Source organism: Cygnus atratus, chromosome 20 (genome assembly GCF_013377495.2).
Source record: "Cygnus atratus isolate AKBS03 ecotype Queensland, Australia chromosome 20, CAtr_DNAZoo_HiC_assembly, whole genome shotgun sequence".
Classification (NCBI taxonomy): domain Eukaryota; kingdom Metazoa; phylum Chordata; class Aves; order Anseriformes; family Anatidae; genus Cygnus; species Cygnus atratus.
In genome coordinates this window covers 1103202-1127873 of record NC_066381.1, presented here as the reverse complement: position 1 = coordinate 1127873, position 24672 = coordinate 1103202, and the positions used below count along the sequence as shown (strand labels likewise).

Here is a 24672-nt window from a genome sequence, read left to right as displayed (position 1 = left end):
CACCAGGCACGGTGCTTTCTCTAGGAAGTCAGTACACACCCAGACCGACTGCCCGTCCAAACATGCGGCGGTTCAGGTCTCCGGGTGCGGGGAGTGTCTGAGCCTCTTGCTGCCATCGGCGGGAGGCAGAGGGACTGCTTGCGTGAGGTGCGAGCAGGTGGACGACCTGGTCCGCATGGTGGCGGAACTCAAGGAGGAGGTGCAGAGGTTGAGGGATATCAGGGAGTGCGAGCGGGAGATAGACTGGTGGAGTGACTCCCTGCAGGACCGGAGGGAGAGGGACCGGGGTGAGACGCCCCAAAGGGGGGTGGACCCCCTGCCCTGTTGCCATCGGGCAGAGGGAGGGGACCTGCGAGTTGAGGAGGAATGGAGACGGGTCCCCTCTCGACCTCGCAGGAGATGCCCTCCCCTTCCGGCGTTGCCTTCCCAGGTGCCCTTGAACAATAGGTTTGAGGCCCTGGAGCTTGAGAGACCAGTGGGTGAGGACGATGTAGGAAGCCTGCCCAGGAGGATGCCTGAGGTGAGGAAGTTGACTCCATGCCTCAGGACTGCCTCCACCAAGAAAGAAAGAAGGGTGATTGTTGTGGGCGACTCCCTCCTCAGGGGAACGGAGGGCCCTATTTGTCGGCCTGACCCCACGCATAGGGAAGTCTGCTGCCTCCCTGGGGCCAGGGTCAGAGACGTTACCAGGAAGCTTCCAAACCTGGTTCGCCCCTCTGACTATTACCCGCTTTTGATAGTCCAGGCTGGCAGTGATGATCTTGAAAAGAGAAGCCTCAAGGCTATCAAACAGGACTATAGGGGGCTGGGACGATTGGTGGAGGGAGCGGGAGTGCAGGTGGTGTTTTCGTCTATCCCTACGGGGGGAGGGAGAGGCACGGAGAGGACATGGAAAGCTCACGTGGTTAATAGGTGGCTCAGAGGCTGGTGCCGGCACAGAAATTTTGGGTTTTTTCACCATGGGGAGCTTTACTCGGCACCCGGCCTGATGGCCTCAGATGGGTCCCTATCTCCAAGGGGAAAACGGATCCTAGGCCAGGAGCTGGCGGGGCTCATAGAGAGAGCTTTAAACTAGGCGAGAAGGGGGACGGGGCTCAAACAAGGCTTGTTGGAGCCGTGCCGGGGGAAACAATGGCTAGGCTGGGGAAGAAGGCGATGGCCCAGCTGAAGTGCATCTACACTAATGCACGCAGCATGGGTAACAAACAGGAGGAGCTGGAAGCCATCGTCCAGCAGGAAGGCTACGACTTGGTTGCCATCACGGAGACGTGGTGGGACCGCTCCCATGACTGGAGTGCTGCAATGCCTGGCTATCGGCTCTTCAGGAGGGACAGGCAGCACAGAGGGGGTGGTGGCGTGGCTCTCTACATTAGAGAATCTTTTGATGTTGTGGAACTCCAGGCTGGGAATGATAAGGTTGAATCCCTGTGGGTTAGGATCCGCGGGAAGGCCGGCAAGGCTAGCGTCCTGGTCGGGGTCTGTTATAGACCGCCGAACCAGGATGAGGAGACGGATGAGGAGTTTTATAGGCAACTGACAGAAGTTGCAAAATCGTCGGCGCTTGTCCTCGTGGGGGACTTCAACTTCCCGGATATATCCTGGAAACACAACACGGCACGGAGAAAGCAGTCTAGGAGGTTTCTGGAGAGCGTGGGAGATAGCTTCCTGACGCAGCTGGTCAGTGAACCCACCAGGGGTGGTGCCCCGCTAGACCTTCTCTTCACAAACAGAGAAGGACTGGTGGGAGATGTAGTGGTCGGAAACTGTCTTGGACAGAGTGACCACGAAATGGTAAAGTTCTCTATTCTTGGCGAGGCCAGGAAGGGGACCAGTAAAACTGCTGTATTGGACTTCCAGAGGGCTGACTTTGAGCTGCTCAGGACGCTGGTTGGCCGAGTCCCTTGGGAGGCGGTTCTGAAGGGCAGAGGAGTCCAGGAAGGCTGGGCGCTCCTCAAGAAGGAAATCTTAACGGCACAGGAGCGGTCCGTCCCCACGTGCCCAAAGACGAGCCGGCGTGGAAGAAGACCGGCCTGGCTGAACAGAGAGTTGCGGCTTGTGCTTAGCAGAAAAAAGAGGGTTTATAATCTTTGGAAAAAAGGGCGGGCCGCTGAGGAGGACTACAAGGATATAGCGAGGCTGTGCAGGGAGAAAATTAGAAAGGCCAAAGCTCATCTGGAGCTCAACCTGGCTACTGCCGTTAAAGACAACAAAAAATCCTTTTACAAATATATCAATGCGAAACGGAGGACTAAGGAGAATCTCCATCCTTTACTGGATGCGAGGGGAAACCTAGTTACTAAGGATGAGGAAAAGGCTGAGGTGCTTAATGCCGCCTTTGCCTCAGTCTTTAGCGGCAATACCGGTTGTTCTCTGGATACCCAGTGCCCTGAGCTGGCGGAAGGGGATGGGGAGCAGGATTTGGCCTTTGCTATTCATGAGGAAATGGTTGGCGACCTGCTAAGAAGCTTGGATGTGCGCAAGTCGATGGGGCCGGATGGGATGCACCCGAGGGTACTGAAAGAACTGGCGGAGGAGCTGGCCGAGCCGCTTTCCATCATTTATTGGCAGTCCTGGCTATCGGGGGAGGTCCCAGTTGACTGGCGGCTAGCCAATGTGACGCCCATCTATAAGAAGGGCCGGAGGGCAGACCCGGGTAACTATAGGCCTGTCAGTTTGACCTCAGTGCCAGGAAAGCTCATGGAGCAGATTATCTTGAGGGTCATCACGCGGCACTTGCAGGGCGAGCAGGCGATCAGGCCCAGTCAGCATGGGTTTATGAAAGGCAGGTCCTGTTTGACGAACCTGATCTCCTTCTATGACAAAGTGACGCGCTTGGTGGATGAGGGAAGGGCTGTGGATGTGTTTTACCTTGACCTCAGTAAGGCTTTTGACACCGTTCCCCACAACATTCTCCTCAAGAAACTGGCTGCTCGGGGCTTGGACTGGCGTACGCTTCGCTGGGTTAGAAACTGGCTGGATAGCCGGGCCCAGAGAGTTGTGGTGAATGGAGTCAAATCTGGTTGGAGGCTGGTCACAAGTGGTGTCCCCCAGGGCTCAGTACTGGGGCCGGTCCTCTTTAATATCTTTATCGATGACCTGGATGAGGGCGTCCAGTGCACCCTCAGTAAGTTTGCAGATGACACCAAGCTAAGTGCGTGTGTCGATCTGCTCGAGGGCAGGAAGGCTCTGCAGGAGGATCTGGATAGGCTGGAGCGATGGGCTGAGGTCAACTGTATGAAGTTCAACAAGGCCAAGTGCCGGGTCCTGCACCTGGGGCGCAACAACCCCAAGCAGAGCTACAGGCTGGGAGATGAGTGGTTGGAAAGCTGCCTGGCCGAGAAGGACCTGGGAGTATTGGTTGATAGTCGGCTGAATATGAGCCAGCAGTGTGCTCAGGTGGCCAAGAAGGCCAACAGCATCCTGGCCTGTATAAGAAGCAGTGTGGCCAGCAGGTCTAGGGAGGTGATTGTCCCCCTGTACTCGGCTCTGGTGAGGCCGCACCTCGAGTACTGTGTTCAGTTTTGGGCCCCTCGCTACAGGAAGGACATGGACGTGCTCGAGCGAGTCCAGAGAAGGGCGACCAAGCTGGTGAGGGGTCTGGAGAACAAGTCTTATGAGGAGCGGCTGAGGGAGCTGGGCTTGTTCAGCCTGGAGAAGAGGAGGCTCAGGGGCGACCTTATCGCTCTCTACAGTTACCTTAAAGGAAGCTGTAGTGAGGTGGGGGTTGGTCTGTTCTCCCACGTGCCTGGTGACAGGACGAGGGGGAATGGGCGAAAGTTGCGCCAGGGGAGTTTTAGGTTGGATGTTAGGAAGAACTTCTTTACCGAAAGGGTTATTAAGCATTGGAACGGGCTGCCCAGGGAGGTGGTGGAGTCGCCATCCCTGGAGGTCTTTAAAAGACGTTTAGATGTAGAGCTTAGTGATATGGTTTAGTGGAGTACTTAGTGTTAGGTCGGAGGTTGGACTCGATGATCTTGAGGTCTCTTCCAACCTAGAAATCTGTGTCTGTGTCTATCCCACTGGCTAGGGCAAAGCCAGGACAGGGGCCAGGACACGGCTCTGTTTTCGTTCACTCTATCACCCTTCCCCAGATAAAACGAAAGTTTCCCACTCTCTATCTATCCCAGCCACATTTTACCTCTGCAGGTCCCTCTGGCCTACAAGCAATACAAGTGAATTTTGCCCTCTGTGTAAAAATCAACTCATCACCGTCCTAAAACAATATACAAGTGTTTTCCATGGAAGAAAAAAATTAAATCAATATTCTACACCAGTTTACTATGGAAGCGTTCCGGATTATTAACAAGTAACTAGAACACAAACAAAAAAAAGGAGCGCCTCCTTCCTCCAGCTAACAGCAGAGAAGAGCAAGGGGCCAGCCTTTAGGGTGCTGGGGTACGTGCAGGGAACTAAAAGCCAATGCACACAAAAGCATGTCCAACGCACTCGGTGCCTGCTGCCTGTCGTCTTGAGAGCCTAAAGCACCAGGTAAACCTGCTACACTCTCCAGGGGTAAGTGTAAGAGAAGACTTAATTCCTACAAGGATTCAACAGTGTTTTGAGAAAATAATTCTATAGTGTAGCATCTTTATTACAGAAGTCTGTGGAAGAGTAACTTCAATTAAAGAACAATCGAGAGAATGATTACTGAAGGTCAATTATTCTGTGAACTGAAGTACTTCACACATAGCTTATAAACTCTGTTTTACGCGTAGCATATAAATACATATTTAGAAATGAGAGACTGCAAAATAAATGCATCATTTAGCAGGGAAATAAGAAACCAGAGGGAAAATATCTAACAGGAGGAAAAATGCTGATACGTGCGTGCCTGTCAATCGTCTGAAGTGATTAGATACCCAATTAATCACGAAATGTCTCCCCAAAGGTCAGCCCAGTGGTAAACAAATGCAGGCAGCTTCAAGACAACAGTAAATAAAGTCATGTTTTTAATACCAGCCCTCAAAGCCTGCTGACACAGACCCATCCTACAGAGCCAGTCCTCAGAGATCAGCAGATCAGGTCCCCGGTGCAATCAGCAGAGTCGGGGGTCCAACACAAAGTGAAGCCTTTAGGGTTGTGGTTTTTTTTCAATAGGATATTTTTGTGCTAAAATTAAGAGCAGATTTCTGGACGTCTCTGTTGTGCACAGAAAGCGTAAGCTGGCAATGAGCATGCGGCAACTGGGACAAATCCATCCTGTTTAAACCAGCAAGGGTAGCACCGCCACTGCTGGCTGAATAATCCGCATCACGGGAGGATATAAAACAGGAAAAAAACTTAACAGGGAAAAAAAAATACAGGAAATCCATATGTGGGAGGTGGGATGAAAGTCTTACAAAATCTACTTGATCTTCACACAGCAGACGCTATTTGGAGAATTTGAAGACATCGCACTTGTAACAGAATACTGGACCGGGCAGAAACTGGTCTCAAGTGCCGGAGTGAAAAATATCAGCGGATGCATGGAAAGCTCCAGTAGACTAATGAACGAAATTTATAGCTAGCTAAAGTGTGAAGCAGAACAACTGCTTCATATCACCTCTGCCAAGCAAGGAGGGTACGACCTGCCAGTAAATGAAGTGCTGGCAGTTCAGGTGGGCGCTGATACCCCAGAAGACACGTGTGACAAGCCTAAGTCATTTACTGCACTGCCACGCTGCTTGGAGCAAGCTTAGAAAATACCCGAGTGTTCTCCCCAAATTCCACTTCTTTAAGAGATCTCCAGAAGGAAAGAAGACATTTCCTGCTGCAAAGGCTGCAGAGGACCACTCACAGCAAGAGGTGAGCAGCGATCCTAGCTGGCAGCAAAAACTGAGGTGACTGCAGGAAGGTGGCTCTGGGAATGCCACGCTGCGATTTCAGGGGACCACTGCGATTTTTGGCACGGGGGCACACTGGTTCACCCTCCGTCCCTGGGGGCAGAGGAGCGTGCCAGAAGTACCCACGTCCCCTAGGAGACCACGCTGGAGGGGGCTGCCCGCAGCCGAGGAGCGAGCCGAGCACGTTCACTGCCAAAATACAGCAGAAGCAAATTAAAAAAAACAACCGCAAGTCTTTCCTGCTGAAACGTGTGTGAAATCAGATTGCAAAGATTAACAAACAGGGTTATTGAGAAGGAAACCGACACATGCTTGGTTCTGATCAGCCAGCCCTCCGCCCCGCGCTTACGGCCATCGCCGGGACCTGCCAGCGCCAAAGGTTTCTTGGTCGCTCTTACACACAGCTCCAAAACGGGGCTCCCGTGGGGCTCATAAACATGGGGCTGACGCTACCGAGCCCTGCATCCTGCTGGGGTCACAGACACAGCCTCCAGCACTGCTCACCTCTTTATGCACCCTTCAGAGCGTGTTTCCCAACCAACAGTGCAGCGGCCGGGCAGGCGGGGGGGCGGAGGGGTGGCAGGACGAGCTGCCCTGCCTCGTGCCACCGCCGCGGGGAGGCTGCCGAGGGAGAGCTGCCCAAGGCACGTGGCCAGCAACATTTGCTTGTGGCGAGGAGCAGGGGAACAGGCGTGCCGGCAGCCGTGACCAAAACCCAACTGTACTAGCACGAATTTTGCAGTAATATAAACATTCACAAAAAAAATCCTGGGCCGTTAGAGGACATGCACGTGCAGCAAGCTGCCAGCCTCCCCCCCCTCCTGTGTCCGAGGCCCAGTCACTTGCCGTCTTGCAAGCCAGGACGAGAGGGGACAGCTCTCTGCCCAGCACCTCGGTGCTGCAAACTCTGGTGTTAAAGTCAGACCATCTTATTTTTTCTATCTCATCTCAAGAATGGGTTTTAGGGACTAATCCCTAATCCCCGTGCTTTGCTCTCAGCTCTAGCAGCTTGTTCCCTCTCCCACATCAAAACCGGGCTGAGGCGTGCAAACACTTTTCCTGCAAATGTTTTTTTTTTTACACTCATTCTACAGAGGGAGTAAACCTAAATGCCACAAAAAGTAGTTTGAAGCTCCCACTGAACACACCAGGGGAGTGTCAGATACAGCAAGAGTGGTTTGGTGGAGAGGATGAAATGCTATTGATTTACTTGCACCACAACATTTTCTGATGTACATCAAAATACTTCAGCGTGGTAACTTTCTTCTTGGGGCAATGAAGGCCGCCATGAAGAGCTGTTTCTCCCATGTAAACCTCAGTTTTAATACTCACAAATAGATGCCCTCCATCATTTGAGGAGTCTAACTGTAAAGTTCAAGTACTTCATAAAACCAAAACTGCTGCAGGCGCAGTACGAGGGCTCCTTCCCCGAGGGGCAGCACTAACCAACAGTTAATAACTGCAGTCCCTGTCTGCTATCCCTCACTTCTACAGCTGATGCATCACAAACTGTTAATTAATCATTACTGGCAGTGAGGGAAGCCGGTAAAGAGAAATAAACTGCTGGAGGTACACCAAAAAAAGTTGGAAAATTAGATGTGAGCGCTGTGGCTGAAGAAACCTCTTTGCAGCGGGGAACATCTCTCACATGCCATCTGAGCAGGGAAGAGCCTCTTTAAAGATGTGGTACAAATGCCAGATCAGAATGGCTGCGGGGCTAATGGTGCAAAGCGTTAGGCACAATCCTTACAGACTGCTGGCAGTACAAACACACAACCCTGTTTTATTAATGTATTATTTGTATTTGCTTGTACAATAGGGCCCCAGGAGGTTCTCTTAAGCGCTCGAAAACAAGAAATAAGAGCTTAAGCCCTGAGAATTTAATGATCTAAAACATCAGGATATAAAAACAGACTGCAATGCTTTACGCCCCACGTTTCCAGGAAAAGCAACCATTATTTCACTTCAGACAGCCATCAGAATAACATTAGTGTAAAAGAAAAAGTTAATATGGTAACGATCCTTTCAAATGGGTGAAAGTTGAGGGCGTGGAGCCGAATACATGTTGATGTCTAAGGGCTCTTGATGCAAAGCAGCAGGCGGGGGGCTGCGGCTGCCCCTCCGTGGTCTGGGGGTGCTCCAAGCTCCTGCCTGAGGACAGAGCTGCTGGGGCAGCTGCGCAAGCCCACGGGGTGGCAGAGAAGAGGAAACATGGAAGAGAAAACACAAGAACGTGTCCTTGCAAATAAACACCTGGTGAGGGAGTAAAGCAGGTGGAGACAGACCCTTCCCAGCAGTGCCCAGTGGAAGGAAAAGTGGCACAAGCTGTAGCAAAGGAAATTGCACTAAAAAACTAATTTCTATGGGGAGGGTGATTAAACACCGGATTTTTTTGCCCAGAGAGGCTGAGGAGTTCCCGTGCTCACCCAACCAGGATTAGTGCTGGGCAAACTGCTTGGGCTGACGCTACTTGCAGCAGGAGAGATGGAACCAGACCGTCGCTGGAAGCACCTTCCCACCTCAGCAGCTCCCGTTCTGCCTGTTTAGAAGTTGCCAGTTGCCACAGCAGCGTAACAGATTATTCTGAAGTCCCTTGTGGAAAGGGGACCAAGGGCAGCCCACCCAGCACCTCCACAATGAACAATTCAAGGCAGCAGTTTCAGAGAACCTTCCCTTTGGTTGGATGTTGTAGCACAAAGCCACAATATAGGATGGCAACAGAAAGTGCATGCTGAGGCCGGAGGATAGCAGGAAGGGGAGCCCCACCAGGCAGCAAGGTCTGGTCGAACGAGATTCAACAACAGCAGCTCCGACCTGGGTGAGGAACTGGGAGCACGGAGAAAAGAGCAGTCGGGCACGCTGAACTGAACCTATTCAGGGCTGGGGAAGCCAGAATAACCAGCATAAAGTATTATAACAGAAATCACGGAGTGCACCAAGGGGTTATGTGCTACAGTGCCTGCAGCCCCGTGGCAGGAGCCAGGCTGGGGGCAGGACGCAACCTGGCCCTGACACAACGCGATGCTCTGAGCACCCGGTGAGTCCGCTGACCCAGCCGGGCAACCTGAGGGCATTCCTCGGCCATTTTCAGGCTTTTCCTGATGGAGATCACAGCTGAAGAACACGCTCTACAAAGAGCCGATCTCAGAAACGGAATAACTGAATAACCGACTATTAAAGGATTATTATTTTTTCAGATATGAACGCTCCAGAGCCTAATGAAGTCGCCTGGCCAGCACTGCTTGGCTGCACTCCAGTCCCAGCAGCCAGGGAAGGGTCTCCTGGCGGGGTGGGAGCAAAGCGGGACGCTGGGCTGCGACTCCCCTGCCGTGCGCCATCCGCCCTCACTTTGTCCCTACAAGGACCCCAGCAGGACCCCTGTAAGGTCACAGGGCATTTACTGCATGCCCAGGAACTAAGGCTGGAGGGGTCTGGCCTGCAGCCCCCCAGGAGGTGAAGTAACACCATCGCTGCACTCCTCCAGGACCCGGCGTGCGCTCTGTGTCCCGGGGTCCCTGCAGGAACACCCTTTTCTGCCTGGCAGCCTCCTCCCTGCCCCGCTCAGGGGTCAGCAGTGCTTTTACTTATGCCCTTGATAAATCAGTCGGCTCAGGAGATGCTACCTGGAGAGAGGTGACAGGAGGTGCTGTTGAGAGAGCACCACAGCAGCAACCAGCGCTGGTCACAACTTCCTCTGGAAGCACAAAGCAGATCTCTGAGAGTCTCCGCTGTCCCAGAATACGTTAATAAAGGTTTCACATCAGCTTGACAAAGTGCTCTCTTCTTGCTTCAATAACCAAGAGAGATTTGGGCTTTTTTTTTTTTTTAAAATAATTTCTTTTTAATTCCCTCCTCCTTGACATTCATCTTTTTGCAGATCAAATAAAATTATTCTTCATAAAACGTCCCAGGTCTAATCTCAGGAGGAAGAGGGAGGGGTGAGCACGTCACGCGTGCTGCAGGCAGCGGCTTGCTGGATTGATGGGTTTGCACGAGTTCAGCAGCTCCCTTCTCCGGCTGGGGCAGGGAGGCAGAAGGAGCACGATTTGACCTCGTGGGACTGCAGGAGGCCGGGGCAAACATAATGAGGGCAAAGATCGGAGAAACCGATCCGCACCTCGAAAGTGAAAGAAAGATCTGCACCTCGAGTGCTGTGTTCAGTTTTGGGCCCCTCGCTACAAGAAGGACATGGAGGTGCTCGAGAGAGTCCAGAGAAGGGCGACAAAGCTGGTGAGGGGTCTGGAGAACAAGTCTTATGAGGAGCAGCTGAGGGAGCTGGGGTTGTTTAGCCTGGAGAAGAGGAGGCTCAGGGGAGACCTCATCGCTCTCTATAGGTACCTTAAAGGAGGCTGTAGAGAGGTGGGGGTTGGTCTGTTCTCCCACGTGCCTGGTGACAGGACGAGGGGGAATGGGCGAAAGTTGCGCCAGGGGAGGTTTAGGTTGGATATTAGGAAGAACTTCTTTACCGAAAGGGTTGTTAGGCATTGGGGTGGGCTGCCCAGGGAAGTGGTTGAGTTGCCATCCCTGGAGGTCTTTAAAAGACGTTTAGATGTAGAGCTTAGCGATATGGTTTAGTGGAGGTTTTGTTAGTGTTAGGACAGAGGTTGGACTAGATGATCTTGGAGGTCTCTTCCAACCTAGACAATTCTGTGATTTCTGTGAAACCTCCTCCTCCAAACCACGCTCTGGGATCCTACGAGACCCCTACCTTGGATTGTGGCACTTGGACTCGTTCTTTTAACGACACAGCGTAACGCTGTCCCACTGTTTGGAAATAAACACAAACCCCACATTTCAGTTTTGACTCCCTAGCTTAAAGCGTAAACACTCGTACCTCCCTGTGATACAAATGAAATAAGCTTATTGCTAGAAAATTACATTTTGTTCAGACTCCTCAAAACAAATCCATGTTTTGCGGCTAATGACGCTCAAGTAACAAAACCAGTACTGTCAACAGAAACACTGCTTTGCTTAAATGCAAAAAGCAGTCTCCGGGGAGAAGAAATTATGGTGCAGGCTCTAAACAAATTGCTCTTTCCCTCACTCAGCTTCACAGATCCTTTGCAGGTATTAGATGATGAATAGGAAGCCACTTCAAAAGCCGGTTTCTCAGTTCCATTAATATTTCTTATTCCCTTCAGTGAAAGGCTCAACTTGCAAACTGACTTCATAACACGTTTTCAGAGCTTCCCAGCTGGCACGGAGCAGCTCGGACCAGGACAGCCAACAGCCCAAAAGCCGAAGGCACGCACGACCTCACAGCCCGGAGCAGCGCCGGTGCTCCTGCCCTGCCCTCTGCACGCAGCAGCCCCACGAAGGCAGCCCCAGCCCCTCCAAGCACTCGATTCGAGGCCCTTGTCCAGGTTACACAACACCTCACTAGGCGAGCAAGTCCTGAATGAAGATATCAAAGTAATTTTCACACTTGGAAATTACTTCTCACAGGGATGTGATCAGAAAAAAAAATATATATATCCCTGCAGCCAAGCATCTATTCACCACATTCAGTAGCATGCATTTTTATGCATAAAACCCCACGAAGGATAAAAGATCCAAAACGCAGCAAAAGGAAGTCTCAAATGCCAACACGCCCCAGATTTCACAGCTTTCCAAACCCTTCCCGTTCAGCCTGGAGCCAGCTTTTCTGAAAGCACTGCAGGTTCAGCGAGCCTTCGGGATCGCCTCTGCCTCTCCTGAGCCCGGCGCTGCGGAGCCGGAGGCTCCCTGGCCCCGCAGAGGGGCTGCGGCCCCCACCTCGCTCCCGGAGAGCATCAGCAGGAACAGACTCGGCACCCTTGAAAGGACGGCAGATTAATCTATTCTTTTGGCAACCAGGACCCTCCCCTTAAATAAAGGGCTCATCCCTTCATTCGGGCTCATCCATCACCAGGCACCCAGCCCTGAGCGCTGGCACGACAGGCGTCCTCCTAAAAGTCACATTGCAAGCACCTGAGAGCCTTCTGCCAGGCAGATCTGCGCGGCAGAGGAGGTTTTTTCCCTTCAAAGATTAACTCAGCACAAAGCACAAAAGTTCTTGGCTTCCTTTCTTCAGGCTAATACAGTCATTAAAGTGAGAAAACTGAATAGGTTATGCTGCGTAGGTATCTACTAAAAACATACATTGTTCAAGTATTTGCTATTAATAAACCGGTTTAAAGCAAGTTGAGGCTTTGTCTTCACTGCTAAAAAAAAGTACATTTTACCATGGGATAATTAACGCATTAGCTACTCCGCTGTAAAACCAGAGCAAAGCTCGGAACTTTAATTTTACTGCTCGAAAAGGGAGAGCGCTCAATGCCAGCATCTACCTGGGGATCAGCACCAAAGCCCCTGGTCTGCTTGCCTGAGATTTTACAACCCAGCAGCTCAGAATGAAAACTCAGCTGTTCTCAAGGGCTACGTAGAAAACACACAAGGTTTCTTACGTTTCTAGAGTTTTGAAAATAAAAACTGAAAAAAGTTACCGTGAACAATAATTACAAGAATATGAAAGTTGGACTTCGATTTTGCACCTTTTTTACTGTTTTTAAAGTCAAATCACTTAACGAAACTGTTCTCATTTTGTAAAAAACAGCTTTTATTGAATAGCTTTGAAATTCTTCCTGGAAATCAAAAGAAGGTCCTGAAGTAAGACAAGCGCTAATTCCTAAGCCAGGCTGTTAAGCCAGGAATGCCCCTCCGCCTGCACACAGTCCTGCTGATGCACTGAGCACATGTATAAACAATCCAGACTGGAAATGAGGGCGAAAAATCAGATTTCATTCTTTTACCTTCCTAAATCAGCTTCTTAAGCCATGTTCCCCTTTCCATAATCATTATTCCTGTACTTGCCGCCTATTGCTTATTATCTACTTTATTGCTTCATACTTCAGTAATAACTTACCCATTTTAGTTAAATATCTCCAGAAACAAGCCAAAGTGAGGTAACATCTCTGTTCCGAAGCCTGAACATATTTTAAGTAGATCAGAACCATAACTGCTGCTTATCCATTTTCCACAGACTTGCTTTTAATATACCTGCTCCTGTAAGTCACCAAGAACAATACTCTCCTGATTAATTACTGCTTTTTGTTATATCTAGAGGAACTTGAAGGAATTACCATGCGAAATTCATACCCAGGGAAAGAAAAAACTCCAATGCAGTACAATTATAATAGAACAGCATCAGAACAGACCATATCAAATCATCAGCAAAAAAACACTTCAAGCTTGCTGTTAAACAGACCACACAGCCTGCAATATTTCATTTCCTCAGGGAAAGAGTATGTTTAACACTGAACAGACAGAAAAAGCACTAGCACAAGTCTGAGTAGGGCTCACACCAAGCCCTCCACAAAAGCATTGTTGCAACCAAAGCCAGGCTGAAGCCCGAGCTGAAAACACACGTAGGCAGTACCAAAAGAGCCCATCACAGCCCTTCCCTGGGATTAAACGCTCAGTGGTGCTCCAACTTTGTGCCCTGGCCCTGCTGACTTTGAAAGGACTTCAGCCAGAAGCTTGACAGGGGACGCTGCTGGGAGAGCTCCCAAATATAGGCAAGATCGGGACCTTTCTGCACAGGCAGCTTCCAATTAACGCGGCAGCAGCCCCGCGGGTCGTGGCAGCAGCTGCCGCCGCAGCAGGGGGGGACAGGAGCCGGGCCCAGCACCGGCTGCTGCTCCTCACACAGCACGAAGCGCAGACAAGCACAGGAGCCTGGCCAGCATCTGACCTGCTCGGCCCCTCGGCTCCTGCCCTTCTGCATGGTGACCCGGGCACCAAAGAGGTGCGGAACCCAAGGAATCACTGACCTGCTCCAGGCTGACCTTAAAAGTGCTCTGCTCAACTCGAGCTGGCACCTCCGCATTCACTTAGTGTGCAAGGATGGGGTAGATTCTTGGTCTGTTCACACGTGGGGAAGAGAGGCATTCGGACCCAGTCTGTGATGGGGAAAGGCTGAAATGACCCCCAGGACACCCCACGGCCTCCCTTCATTTTATGCCCCCCAAAAGAAGGCACAGGTCCCGGCTACAGCTCCACGCTGCCCCTTCCCTCAGGCGCCCGGATCCGACGCTGCAGGCTCGGCTGCCTGGCCACAGGTGCGGGCAGGCTGCTGCTGCTCCTGCTGCTCCTCCTGCTCCTTGCGCAGCAGTCCCAGAGGGCACCTCTTCAAAGGTCTCCCTTCAATGCACAGCTGTAACCCTGGCAGCGTAAGGGAGTCAAGAGGAGGACAACATTAAAAGCAACTACAGCAAGGAGGAAAACTTGCCTGGCACAGCAATGTGCAAAATATCATAACACACAGACAGGGGAACTTAAAGAACAAACCTGAATGGCACTGATCTGCAATAAGAAAGTGAGGGGTAAGTGCAGTTTAAAAAGAGTCCAACTTCAGCCAAATGCTTCTGGCCAAAGACTGAACATTCACCAGAATCTCTTCGGATCCAACAGAAGAACCCAATCTCCCCCATGTCAGCTGCCAGGTGCTCAGTGTTTTTAAGCCATCCCAGCAGTTATTTATCCATACAGCCAAAGACTTGGATGCTTCATTACGGACCTCTTTAGTTGGAAATCTCAGCCAGGAAAACAACATCCCACTGAAATTTTGCAGGGCTCTAACAGAATATTCCTCAAAGTCAGTGCTTTTGCTCAGCAACAGGGGATACAGGAAAGAAGAATAAACTGCATTTTAACTAATCCTGTAATAACAATGCTTTAAGTCAGCAATTGCAGGATGATGGAAAAATGGAGACATCGTGTCTGTGAGGCAGAAAGAGAATTCATGATCTGACAAAAGATCAGCTCTGCCACAGGTATAACTCAGGCAGCAGGCAGCGATGCAGATACGATGCCTGCTTGAATGACGGCACGGCACGCTGGCACGGTGAACACAGGCTTAGCCAAGGCTGGAGAAGGGCTATTGTGCTTAAGACAATAAACCGACACTTGCTATCTCAGAAAACAACAAACCAGCCATGCAACTTCAAGAGTAAAGTGATGAAAGTAGAGATTAATTTGCCATAAAAACATAATTACCTCATTAAAAATCACTCTCGCAGTTTGCGAAGCAAAGAATAATATTTTTCTTCTGGGTTTTGTCCAAATCATCTAAAAATAGAAATGAAAGCCCCACCATAATTCGCTGAAAATCCTGCCCATTTCATTTAACATAGAACAATACAAGCGAAGAGTCTGAAATAAAATTTCTTACCGGTGAAGCAGTCCTTGCAAGACTACTGCTCTTGTAAAGCCCTAACTCAGGAGTTTACCATCTGAAGTACCAAAACCCATGCAAATGTAAACAGACTTCAAACATTTCAGCTGCCCATCCTATTGGGTAGTCAAGCTCCAGCAGGAGCTGGGGACTGAGAGCACTCCTGCACGGCACTGGGACGGAGTGAGTTGTGCCAGGAGGTGACGTGTCCGGAGGACATGCCCCACCTGAGCACCCAAGGAACAACGTTCTGCACGGGCAGGTTTGTGAAAGCAGCCCCTCGCTGCACCCGGACGACGCTCTGCAATGCACATGGGGAGATCAATGCTGCTGCAGAACAGGGGCTGCCAGCAACCCCCATCCCAGCACATCCCACTGGCACTTACCTGAGTACTCAGGTGCAGCGCCAGGAGCCTTTTATCAGCTCCTGCAGGCTTTGTATCTGGCTCTCAGCTTTGAACAGTCAGCCTCCGAGCTTTAGCCTTGAGGAGCTGGACTCCTCTCAGTTCCCACTGATATACAGGATTACTCCCTACAGATACACTGTTTGTAGAATATCACCACTGCAGAGCACGGCGGTACCTGGACTCTTCAGTCCCTGCCCTACCTATTCTCACCCGCTAAGCAAGCTGACCTCCCGGCTGCCCGGGTCTCGCAGCCCCCAGTAAGTCAGCACCACGGCGCGCACAGCAGAGGCTGGCAGACTGCAGGCTGGCAGCGAGCAAAGCACGCAGCACTTCTGCTTGCGAAGAAGCTGCTGCTGCTTTTCTGTGCGGCACTCCAGTCCTTTTGCGGCTGCATGAAGATACATCCCGCCATCTCTGGCAGGACGCCACCTCTCCTGTCTTGGCATGACAAAACCACTGCAAGCTCTCACATGTCCCAGGATGTGATGGCCATCAGACTGCGCCCCTGATTCGGGCTGCTTATAGCTGCCAGCGTAAACATCCTCACATGCACCATCTCTGAGGAAGACAGCTGTGGGGAAGCGCAAGGTTCGTCTCTTCTCAGCCCCACTGGTGTGCTTGATGTGCTCTCAAGCGTGGAGACACAGGCACGAAGTAACTGGGTGTCTCCGAAAGCTACCAGGTGGGATGCTCCTGAAGCATCATGCAGAACATGAGAGCTCTCATTCACTGCCATGCAGCATCCTGCTGTCCCCGGCTCACTGGAAGTTCAGTACTGCTACATCAGGTCTCCAAGTCCACTCTGCATGTACAACTGCAAGCAATGCATGAAAAGGTAGTTGGAAAAGAATCAGGGATTTGCTCAGTTGACAGCAGCTGGGTGGAGAAGGAAAGAACAAACACCTTAAAGTATAGGAGCCAAAGCCACAGCAAATCAGGGGCCAAATACACGTCCCATTCCTGCAGGGCAGAGGGGGAACACCTGGCTTCACAAACCTGCCTGAATGCAAGCCTCAGGCACGAGGCACCGTGCATTGCCACTGATCAGCACCATCTCCTCACCTAGTTTCACCAAGCCACACATTCAGCTGTTAATTTACCCACCTTTCACAACTGCAATGTGTCTACCTCCCTGGGAGCTTAAACAAAAATGGCAACTTTCTCCTTGAGTGACTGCCTGGCACAGCTAGAGCCTTTGGTAGGAACACGGCCCAGCAAACTCTGGATGCAGATGCCATGCTATGTATTCTTTACCACAGAGAACAGAAAAACAGCTTACCCAAACCTTGCATGCTTCAAAGGTATCCGTATGGAGGCACCTGCCCTCAGGGGTACATGGTTTAACGTTACCTGAAGCTCCAACATCAAACCATGGAGTGGTTTGGTTTGGAAGGGACCTTACAGACCACCTAGTTCCACCCCCCTGCCATGGGCAGGGACACCTTCTACCGGATCAGGTTGCCCAGAGCCCCATCCAGCCTGGCCTTGAACATTTCCAGGGATGGGGCATCCATATCAAATTAAAGCTTTCTAAAACCGAGACCTAGTCTTTATGAAACGTCTTCGGATCTTTGCATTTTCACATAAAGCTAGACTCTTCAGAAGAGCCCTACAGGGAAATAAGGCTCCTCAAGACAGAGGAACAAATTCAACACACAAAGCCAGAATGAGCCAAATGCAGTGAAGCAGATGCACATTTTTACAGGTCTGCGAACACCTGCATTAGCGCTTGGGATCATCAGCTCTTCAGTTCCAGGGCTCATCACCACTTACATTCTCTACATTACTCTGTTTTTATAACTAACAGTTAGAGATGATTTACAGTGCATCTAATACCAGACCGTCCAGCAAAGATTTATAAGGATCCAAGTGCTCTTCTGGGATAATAAGAAAGGGAAACCCCCCGCCCCCCCAAAAAAACACTATTCAGTACAGCAACTGCACCTATTGCACTTTGAAATGGCTTCTCTCAAAACTGTTCAACTAAGTTCACTCATCCCAAAGGCCTCAGCTGCATGAGAAATGAGAAATAAATCACCTTTGATTTACCAATTTTCTTTGACCTTTTACTAATTACCAGCTTTCTATTTTTTAAGTATGTACAAGACAATAAATTCCCAAAATTTATCTAAAAGACACAACAGCAATTCAGCAGCTTCAGAGGAGATTCTGAATCCACGTGGTATAATTTCTGCACTTCTTATATTGGCAAATCTAACAGCACTTTTGTCCAAGGAGAAAGTGCAGCACTTGGCTCTTGAGCACATGACTTGCAAGTCAGCAAGGCTCCAGATGGGTTTTTCAGCACCGGTGGAAACGAGGGATAGGGCACATGGTTCAGGAGGTCACAGACCACCTCCCTGATCACAGCCATCGCTTGTGATAGCTCTGCTACCACCTACTTGCCACAGGATCCTGCCCTAAAAGAGAGCTGGAGGAAGAGGCGAAGTGTCCCTCCTTTGTTTCAGCCCCAGCACCGTCACTGCGGGTTGAGCCAAGCGCTCCGGTGTCACCCCGAGGTGGAGGAAGAGCCTTCCCAGATGCTGCTTCACCAGGGGATGTGTGGCCCCAAACCGCCCTGGGAAAGGAACTCCGTCTGTCACTCCAGTACTTCTGCAAGCCTTGGTCACCTGAACACAGCTGCAGCACTCCATCCACCATAGCTTGTGAGAAGGTTTCTCACCCTCTCTAAAGCAATCCACCCCCTGGTTTTTTTCACCTGGCATGGGGTCCGTGGCTATGTTCCCTCTCATTCTGAGGAGCACCAGCACACCAGCTACCACGTTCCTACAAAATCCTTTTTTTTTTTTTTTTATTTCCATCAATTTTACACTCTGAGATGAGAAAATAGATCAGTCTCGCAGATGTTTTGTCAACTCATCTTCCCTGAAATGTCAAATGAATAGATTCAATGAACCAAATAAACGCTTCTCATCTGAATCATCATGCTAGAGCCATTGATACTCGGTCAGTGAGAAGAGAAATTCAACAGCTAATGCATTTAGCAGAATGGAATATTATACAGTGCTCTGCACAATCCCAGTCCATGGCATTTGGCCCAGTAGCTTTAACTTTATAGGTTTAAATAAAAACATGCTCTCAAATAAACTGCGGATATAAATTTATTTCGCCTAGTTGCCACAAGCAGAATTTCAGATTCGCTCTCTCCTTCTTAAGATTCCACAAAAACACATGTGCTCTCTTCCTCTCAGGGTGCCCTTGGATGAAGACCACTGCTCTGTTCCACAACCAGGGAACAAAAGAGCAAAACGTCGTCCTCGAGACCATGGGGCCCACTGGGCAGCCGGGAGCTCTGGCTCCCAAAGCCGAGCCCTGCGGAACAAAGCAGCCATTCCTTAGTGGTCATTGAACCAGGTTCTCTAAAAATCCAGTGTCTCTTACAGTGTCTGGGAAGAGGCTCAAGGCAAGAGACAGATCGCATTTAATTGAAGGTAGGGATAGTAAATGCCTCCAATGAAAGCGTTAGCAGCAGAAGTAGGTAAGCCAAACGGTGTGTGCTAGCCAAGAGGGAAACAGAAGGGTGAACTTGGAGGAGGAGAGCCCTCCGTTTCTTCCATTTACACTTCAGAGGTCAAAGCCCACCTCCTCCCTTCCCACTTCTCCCGGGGAGGTGCCTCCCGCAGGCAGGAGGTGGCTGCAGCCCCCCCGTGCCTCCAGCAGCAGCCCCGCAGCCTGGCTGCCCACAGCCCCCCATGGTGAGCAAGGAGGGGACTGGTGCGGAGAGGGGGCAAAGCACTGGGGAAGGACTGGGACAGCTCCCCCGGTAGGCCAGAGACACCTTGCTTCTCAGCCAGACTCGCTATCCTGTCTTCTTAAGGCACAGCAACAACCAGCGCCTCAAAATATCGGATCTTTTTTGATTATGAAGTGTGTTTATGAACATTTTCCCCCTTTTCTTGCCTGCAAGCGAACCGAGAGATACTGGAACAGACAGCAGAAATAAGATTTCACTCCCTCTGATGCCAAGAATCTTGCTGAAGCCTCATTTGGATTGCTGCTTGCTCTAAGCTAAGCTGAAAGGAGATGATGTATTTCAGAAACTATAACTTAATATCGTACCTTTGTAACGCATCATATTGCATTTCAGAAGGCTTACACCAGAAGTCTCATTAGCAAAACTATTAAAACAAGCACACAGCTGGTAGAGAGCATTTTCTGTGCAGAAGAGTCAAATACTTCTGAATTTATAGTGGCAAAATTGATTACTGATTCTAACATCTGTTAGAAATTTTACATTTAAATTCTCCTCAAAAAGTCACTTAGCTCAGAAACAGACGAGGCTCGACAAACCAGTCCCTCCCCCCAGTAACCACATAAATAATCTCCATGCAAATCAAATGTGCTCTTCTCATAAAAGAAATCATTACTGTCATATATTACACAACGATCACTACAACATGCTTAAGATGCAACTCTATGTATTTACACTATGTTTGTAATCACACAGAAGCCAAGGGTAACTTTGAAGAAAGAATCATATTGGAAAAGACCAAAGGAAACAGCAACAGATGCAAGACTGAAAACATTTAAATATGCAAGTTGGTGTCATCGTTGAGAAATGTAAAAGGAACTACCTGTAAGCAATGTGCCAACACAGAACTGGAAGATGGTAACACGAGACATTTCATATTTCATGCCTTTCTCTGGACAAACCACCTCTATCACCTTATGGCAAGGGGGACAGAGCCACAGGCACCAAAGTCCTCTGAAAGCCAACATCTTGTCAAATATGTGATAACCTGGGACAAGCAGAGCTAAGAGTTTTAATTTTTTTGGTCCTTTTTAGTGGGAGGAAAAAAGAGACCTTTGTACACCTCACCCACAGAGCTATGACCCTGTTTCTCTATGAAAACTTAATTCCTCTGAAGAAGGAAAAAATGAAGGCAAGGTTTTACCCAAGATTTAAAGCAAGAGTTGTGTACGATGCACAAAGACACTGAACTCCAGAAAGCACCAATAAACCACTTCTTTTGCTTTTTGTGACCCTCCTGGAAGGACAGGAAGGTTAAGGTTCTGCTTCATCATCAGTTCCCGCAGTGCCATAGCATCTATTAACCTGAAGGGTTTTTTCCCCTGTTTGCTTTGTGCGTGGCTCCAATCTGTTTCAGAGAACATTGGCACCTGTCCCCTGAAAGTTAAAGCAGTTCAGCAGTGCCTACTTGGTGCCTGGCAGCACAGCAAGTTCTGAGGTACAGCGCGCTGAGCCGACCGGACAGGATTTATCGTGATTAAGTCAAGAAGACACAGACAGAAGAGGTGACACCACGTCAAGGGTGGAAGAGTGCTCCCCAGAGCACCTGAGCACCAACAAGGAACATTCCCCCAGTGCTCGAACCCACAAGTGTCCAAGCAGTAGCAGGCACCTGCTTCAAAGGTTATCTTGTGTTCCCAAACACACAGAAAGTGAAAAATGCTCAGAGATGGTGCAACGCAATGCTGAACCACAAACAGGGCACATCCTGCTGCTATGCCCATCACCGATTTTTCTCCAGTTATTTTCAGTGCACTTGGGTAGAAATCTATAAGCAGCTTTTGCAATACTGGGTCACTGCATCTCCACTTTGTGTACCAGCAACAGGGTGTTTCGCATTTGTCTCAGTCAACGTCCCTACTGCTTGGGAAAACACCTGCTGATTTATGATCAGCAAGAATAACAGTTTTCAAGTCTTGCTCAACCTACAGGATCTGTTGGAGTAACACTGAGGGAAACAGAGCACAAAGTCAGAAAAGCAAAATGGATCATAGGTCTGCTGGTGTTTCAGAGCTCACAATGTCAACTCCATGTTCTCATCGTCAGGCAACATGTTTGGTTAAAGGTATTTTTGGGAAAAAAAAAAGCATCGGCTTGATAAGAAAATTATGAGGTATGGAAAATCTATTTTTTCCCTCCTGAGCTTCTGGACATTTGAAATTAATTTGCACCTCATTTCTCGTTTGGATACTGCATTATGAAAAAGCAATGGCTGGAAGAAATTCCTACCACTGGAATACACAGACTTCTCATCCCTAGGAGAGAAGGATTCACATTCTTAGCGCTTCTTCCAAATGGTTGGTCCATCAAGTCGGGTCACCTCTCAGGTGTTCTGATGAACTAAAGGCTGTCAGAGGATGGGTCTATGAGACTTCCCAAACGTGACATTCAGAAAGGGCGTATTCTAAATTGCACACAGCACCTTTCTTCTTCCTCTCAATTTGATCTGGAGGATGGAAGACGCGATGAGAAACAAATGGAGCCATCTGGGAGTCCACCTGCTGTTTAACAAATTCCTCTCAAGAAACACTTCTCAGCATAGAAAACTCAACACAAAGATCATCTAAATGAGAATTCCTCTAGAAAGGATAACACTTGAACCACACAGCAGGGGACAAGGACGGGGTTTCTTCCTGTTTGTTGCAGAAAGAAATATCACAACAGCTTTTTTTTTTTTTTTTTTTTTTTTTAATTCCTGAACTTCCCTTGCAAATGCTGTAGCAACTAATCACTAACATGCTGCATGATGCTGTGAAAGCACACTGGGAACAATGCATTATTAAATTCACTCCTGTCTCTAACTGCCCATCCCTGCAGCACCACGCACACAGCCACAGGACAGCCAGGCTCTCTACCTGCCAGTGGGCATCACGCAAGCAGGAGCAGCGCTTGCCAAACACAGCGGCAAGCACAGCAAGGTACAACCGTTTTGTTGGTTTTGGTTTTCTTCTTCCTTCCAAACTCCCTTTGCCCATTTCTATTTATTTTTTAAAATGCGCCCAGATCAAGCCTATCAGTGATTCTTATTAGCAGTGACTCATATCAGCTGCAATGCCAGCTTGTCTCAGTCTCAGGAGAATTAAATTGAATAAACCTGGATGGTTTGTCAGGCTGTGTGAAAATATTGGACCTGTATTTTATTTCCAGATATATTAGCATCACTTTCCCAACACAATGCATCAGCACTTCACCATCCACTCTGAAACAGAAGCTGTATTTCTCAGGAATATCAGCAGGTGCATTAGCTTTCAGCACCCCTCATTCATCACAGTCCTAAAGAAAGGTGCTTAAAATCACAGGTGAACGCTGAGCACTGCACTTGGAAGGAAAACAGTCGCTTCCACCTAGAAGCAGCTCAAGATATTTTTAGGTGCCACAGCCACATGTAACATTAAATGAAAAACTTATGAACAGCAACTTCCTTGAGACTCCTTGCTGCTGCCTGTGTTTGATGACGCAATGTGCAGCTGAGCAGGGGCTGGAAGAACAGTACATTACCCATTGGAGCAACTATTAATTGGCTCTTGTGTTATCAGCGTTTCAAGGACCCTTCAAAGTGCAGTTGCTTTTAGGAGAAAATGCACCTGCTAGCTGAGCTTTTTTTTCTTCTTCTTCACCTTGACCAGGGTATTTTTAGCTGCGTGGACAGGCTTGCCAATACTTCCACATTCAGTTCTTTGCAAGGAAATTTCTGACAACACACAGCAATGAATGAACCCTATCTACCAGGGTCAAGAGAGACAGGAGAGCAAAAATCAGCTTCCCAAAAGACTTCTCGAGTATTTTTGCTTTCAGTATTTTAGTTCCCCTTATTTCCACAGCTTCTTCCACTCAGAGTATTTAATGATAAAGTTTGTACTCAATTTCAGTCAGCTCAGTATTCGGCCTGAGATTTTGCTCAACAAGATCAGCTGGCACTTAAAAACAGCTTGATAAAGCTACCCACATGCCGTTGCAGAACAAAGCGTCACTCAATTACACTGAGTCTCCTGGATCTCCTAACGTAAGCATATTTGGCAGAAAATGGTCCAACATTGTCATCTCGGAAGGCAGTAAATTTGATTCAAATGAAACAGTCTCTTGCCTGTTCATCTCAGCAGGTAACATGTAAACTTCTGCCAAAACAGTAAATAGCCGTACTTGTTTCCATCAGAGCGCAGTGTCAGCAAACAAGAGAGGAAAGGCATTCATGAAGCACTTTTCTTATTAATTCGTGTGATGCTGAGACCAAGAGTGATTCATTAATCGCTATTAAAAACACTTAGCACTGTGGACTGAATTTTGAGACAACAGCAGCAGACACGAGCCTGTGTTTTCAGGTCACCATTCAGCTGTCTTGGACAGGCACAAAATACTGACAGCACAAAGGGACACCCTTATAACTATGCTCAAATACGCTATTTTGACTAAATCTTCCAGACGTAAGCAGATGTGCTTAGAACTATGTAGCAGGAGAGCAAGTAGAGCTAGGAATCTCCAGCACATAAATTACGACCTTTGTGTACTTCAATTTCAAGGGAGCCTTTGAGAATCAGTGCTGAGTACTGTGTAGATTTACAATTCTTCCTAGGCTTCCCTGAATTTCTAGTCTTTTCAGCAGCCATCAGTGTCCATGTTCCATTAATGAAATCTATTATCTTATAAACTCACCTCTTATCTTCACATCTTACATTCATTATCTTACAAAGTTTACTGTCCTGTTTGACACATTCTCCTCTCCTAGTTATGGAATTTCTTCTCACATAGAAAACTGATCAACCATATTGGAGTTTTATATGTTATACACCTTATGTGCAAAACATGCTGCTAACAGACCGCAGAGTGGATTCTGGATGTATCTTAAGCCTCCACTTTTGTCCCAAGTAGGTAACATGCAGAAGGAAGGAAAAAATATTCTCAACAGGGTACCTTTTCAGACAAGGCCTTTAAACTGTCTAGAAACCTCTGCCAGAAATCCTTGAAGAGGGGTCGATCAATTCTCTTCAGGCTCTCTCTGGTGCTGGCATCCACGCTGACATACAGCTGCGTTACTGGCTCGAGGTTCCTTGGTAATAAAAAGAAGGGGATTGTTATTTTCAGACATTACTGTTAACTGAAGGTGGGCGTTCTTACCCAGGCATGTATAAAAATACAGCATCTCCCAACAAGCCGCTCTGCTGGTCCAGTAGCAACAGGAGCTATGCTGTATTCATAGGGAAACTCTTAGGTTCAGCATTTCACCACTGCCAAATGACCAGTCTTACCAGCAAGATTTTACAATTTTCTTTCAGCACATAATATACCCCAAAGGTAAGAGTACCACATACAAAGGACAGTTTGCTTATCTTTTCCTCACTGAGCTGGAACATGCTCCACTCCAGCGCAGTTGTAAAACACTCAAAAACGTTTCCCATTGCAGGCTGCCATGAGTTCATGCGAGGCACTGACTCCTCTTCACACCGCAGCCCACATGGGTAAAAGCCATGAAGCTCAGCCCCT

General features: G+C 48.9%; 1 protein-coding gene across 2 annotated transcripts in view; it reads right to left on the bottom strand.

Annotated features, from left to right (window-relative positions):
• LOC118254048 (S-adenosyl-L-methionine-dependent tRNA 4-demethylwyosine synthase TYW1-like) overlaps positions 1-24672 on the bottom strand; it is a 110635-nt gene that overhangs the window by 29345 nt on the left and 56618 nt on the right. For both annotated transcript variants that reach the window (XM_035559016.2, XM_035559017.2), the window contains one exon: positions 24103-24238. In XM_035559016.2, coding sequence (XP_035414909.1) covers positions 24103-24238 — 136 coding nt within the window. The remainder of the gene's footprint in view (positions 1-24102; positions 24239-24672) is intronic.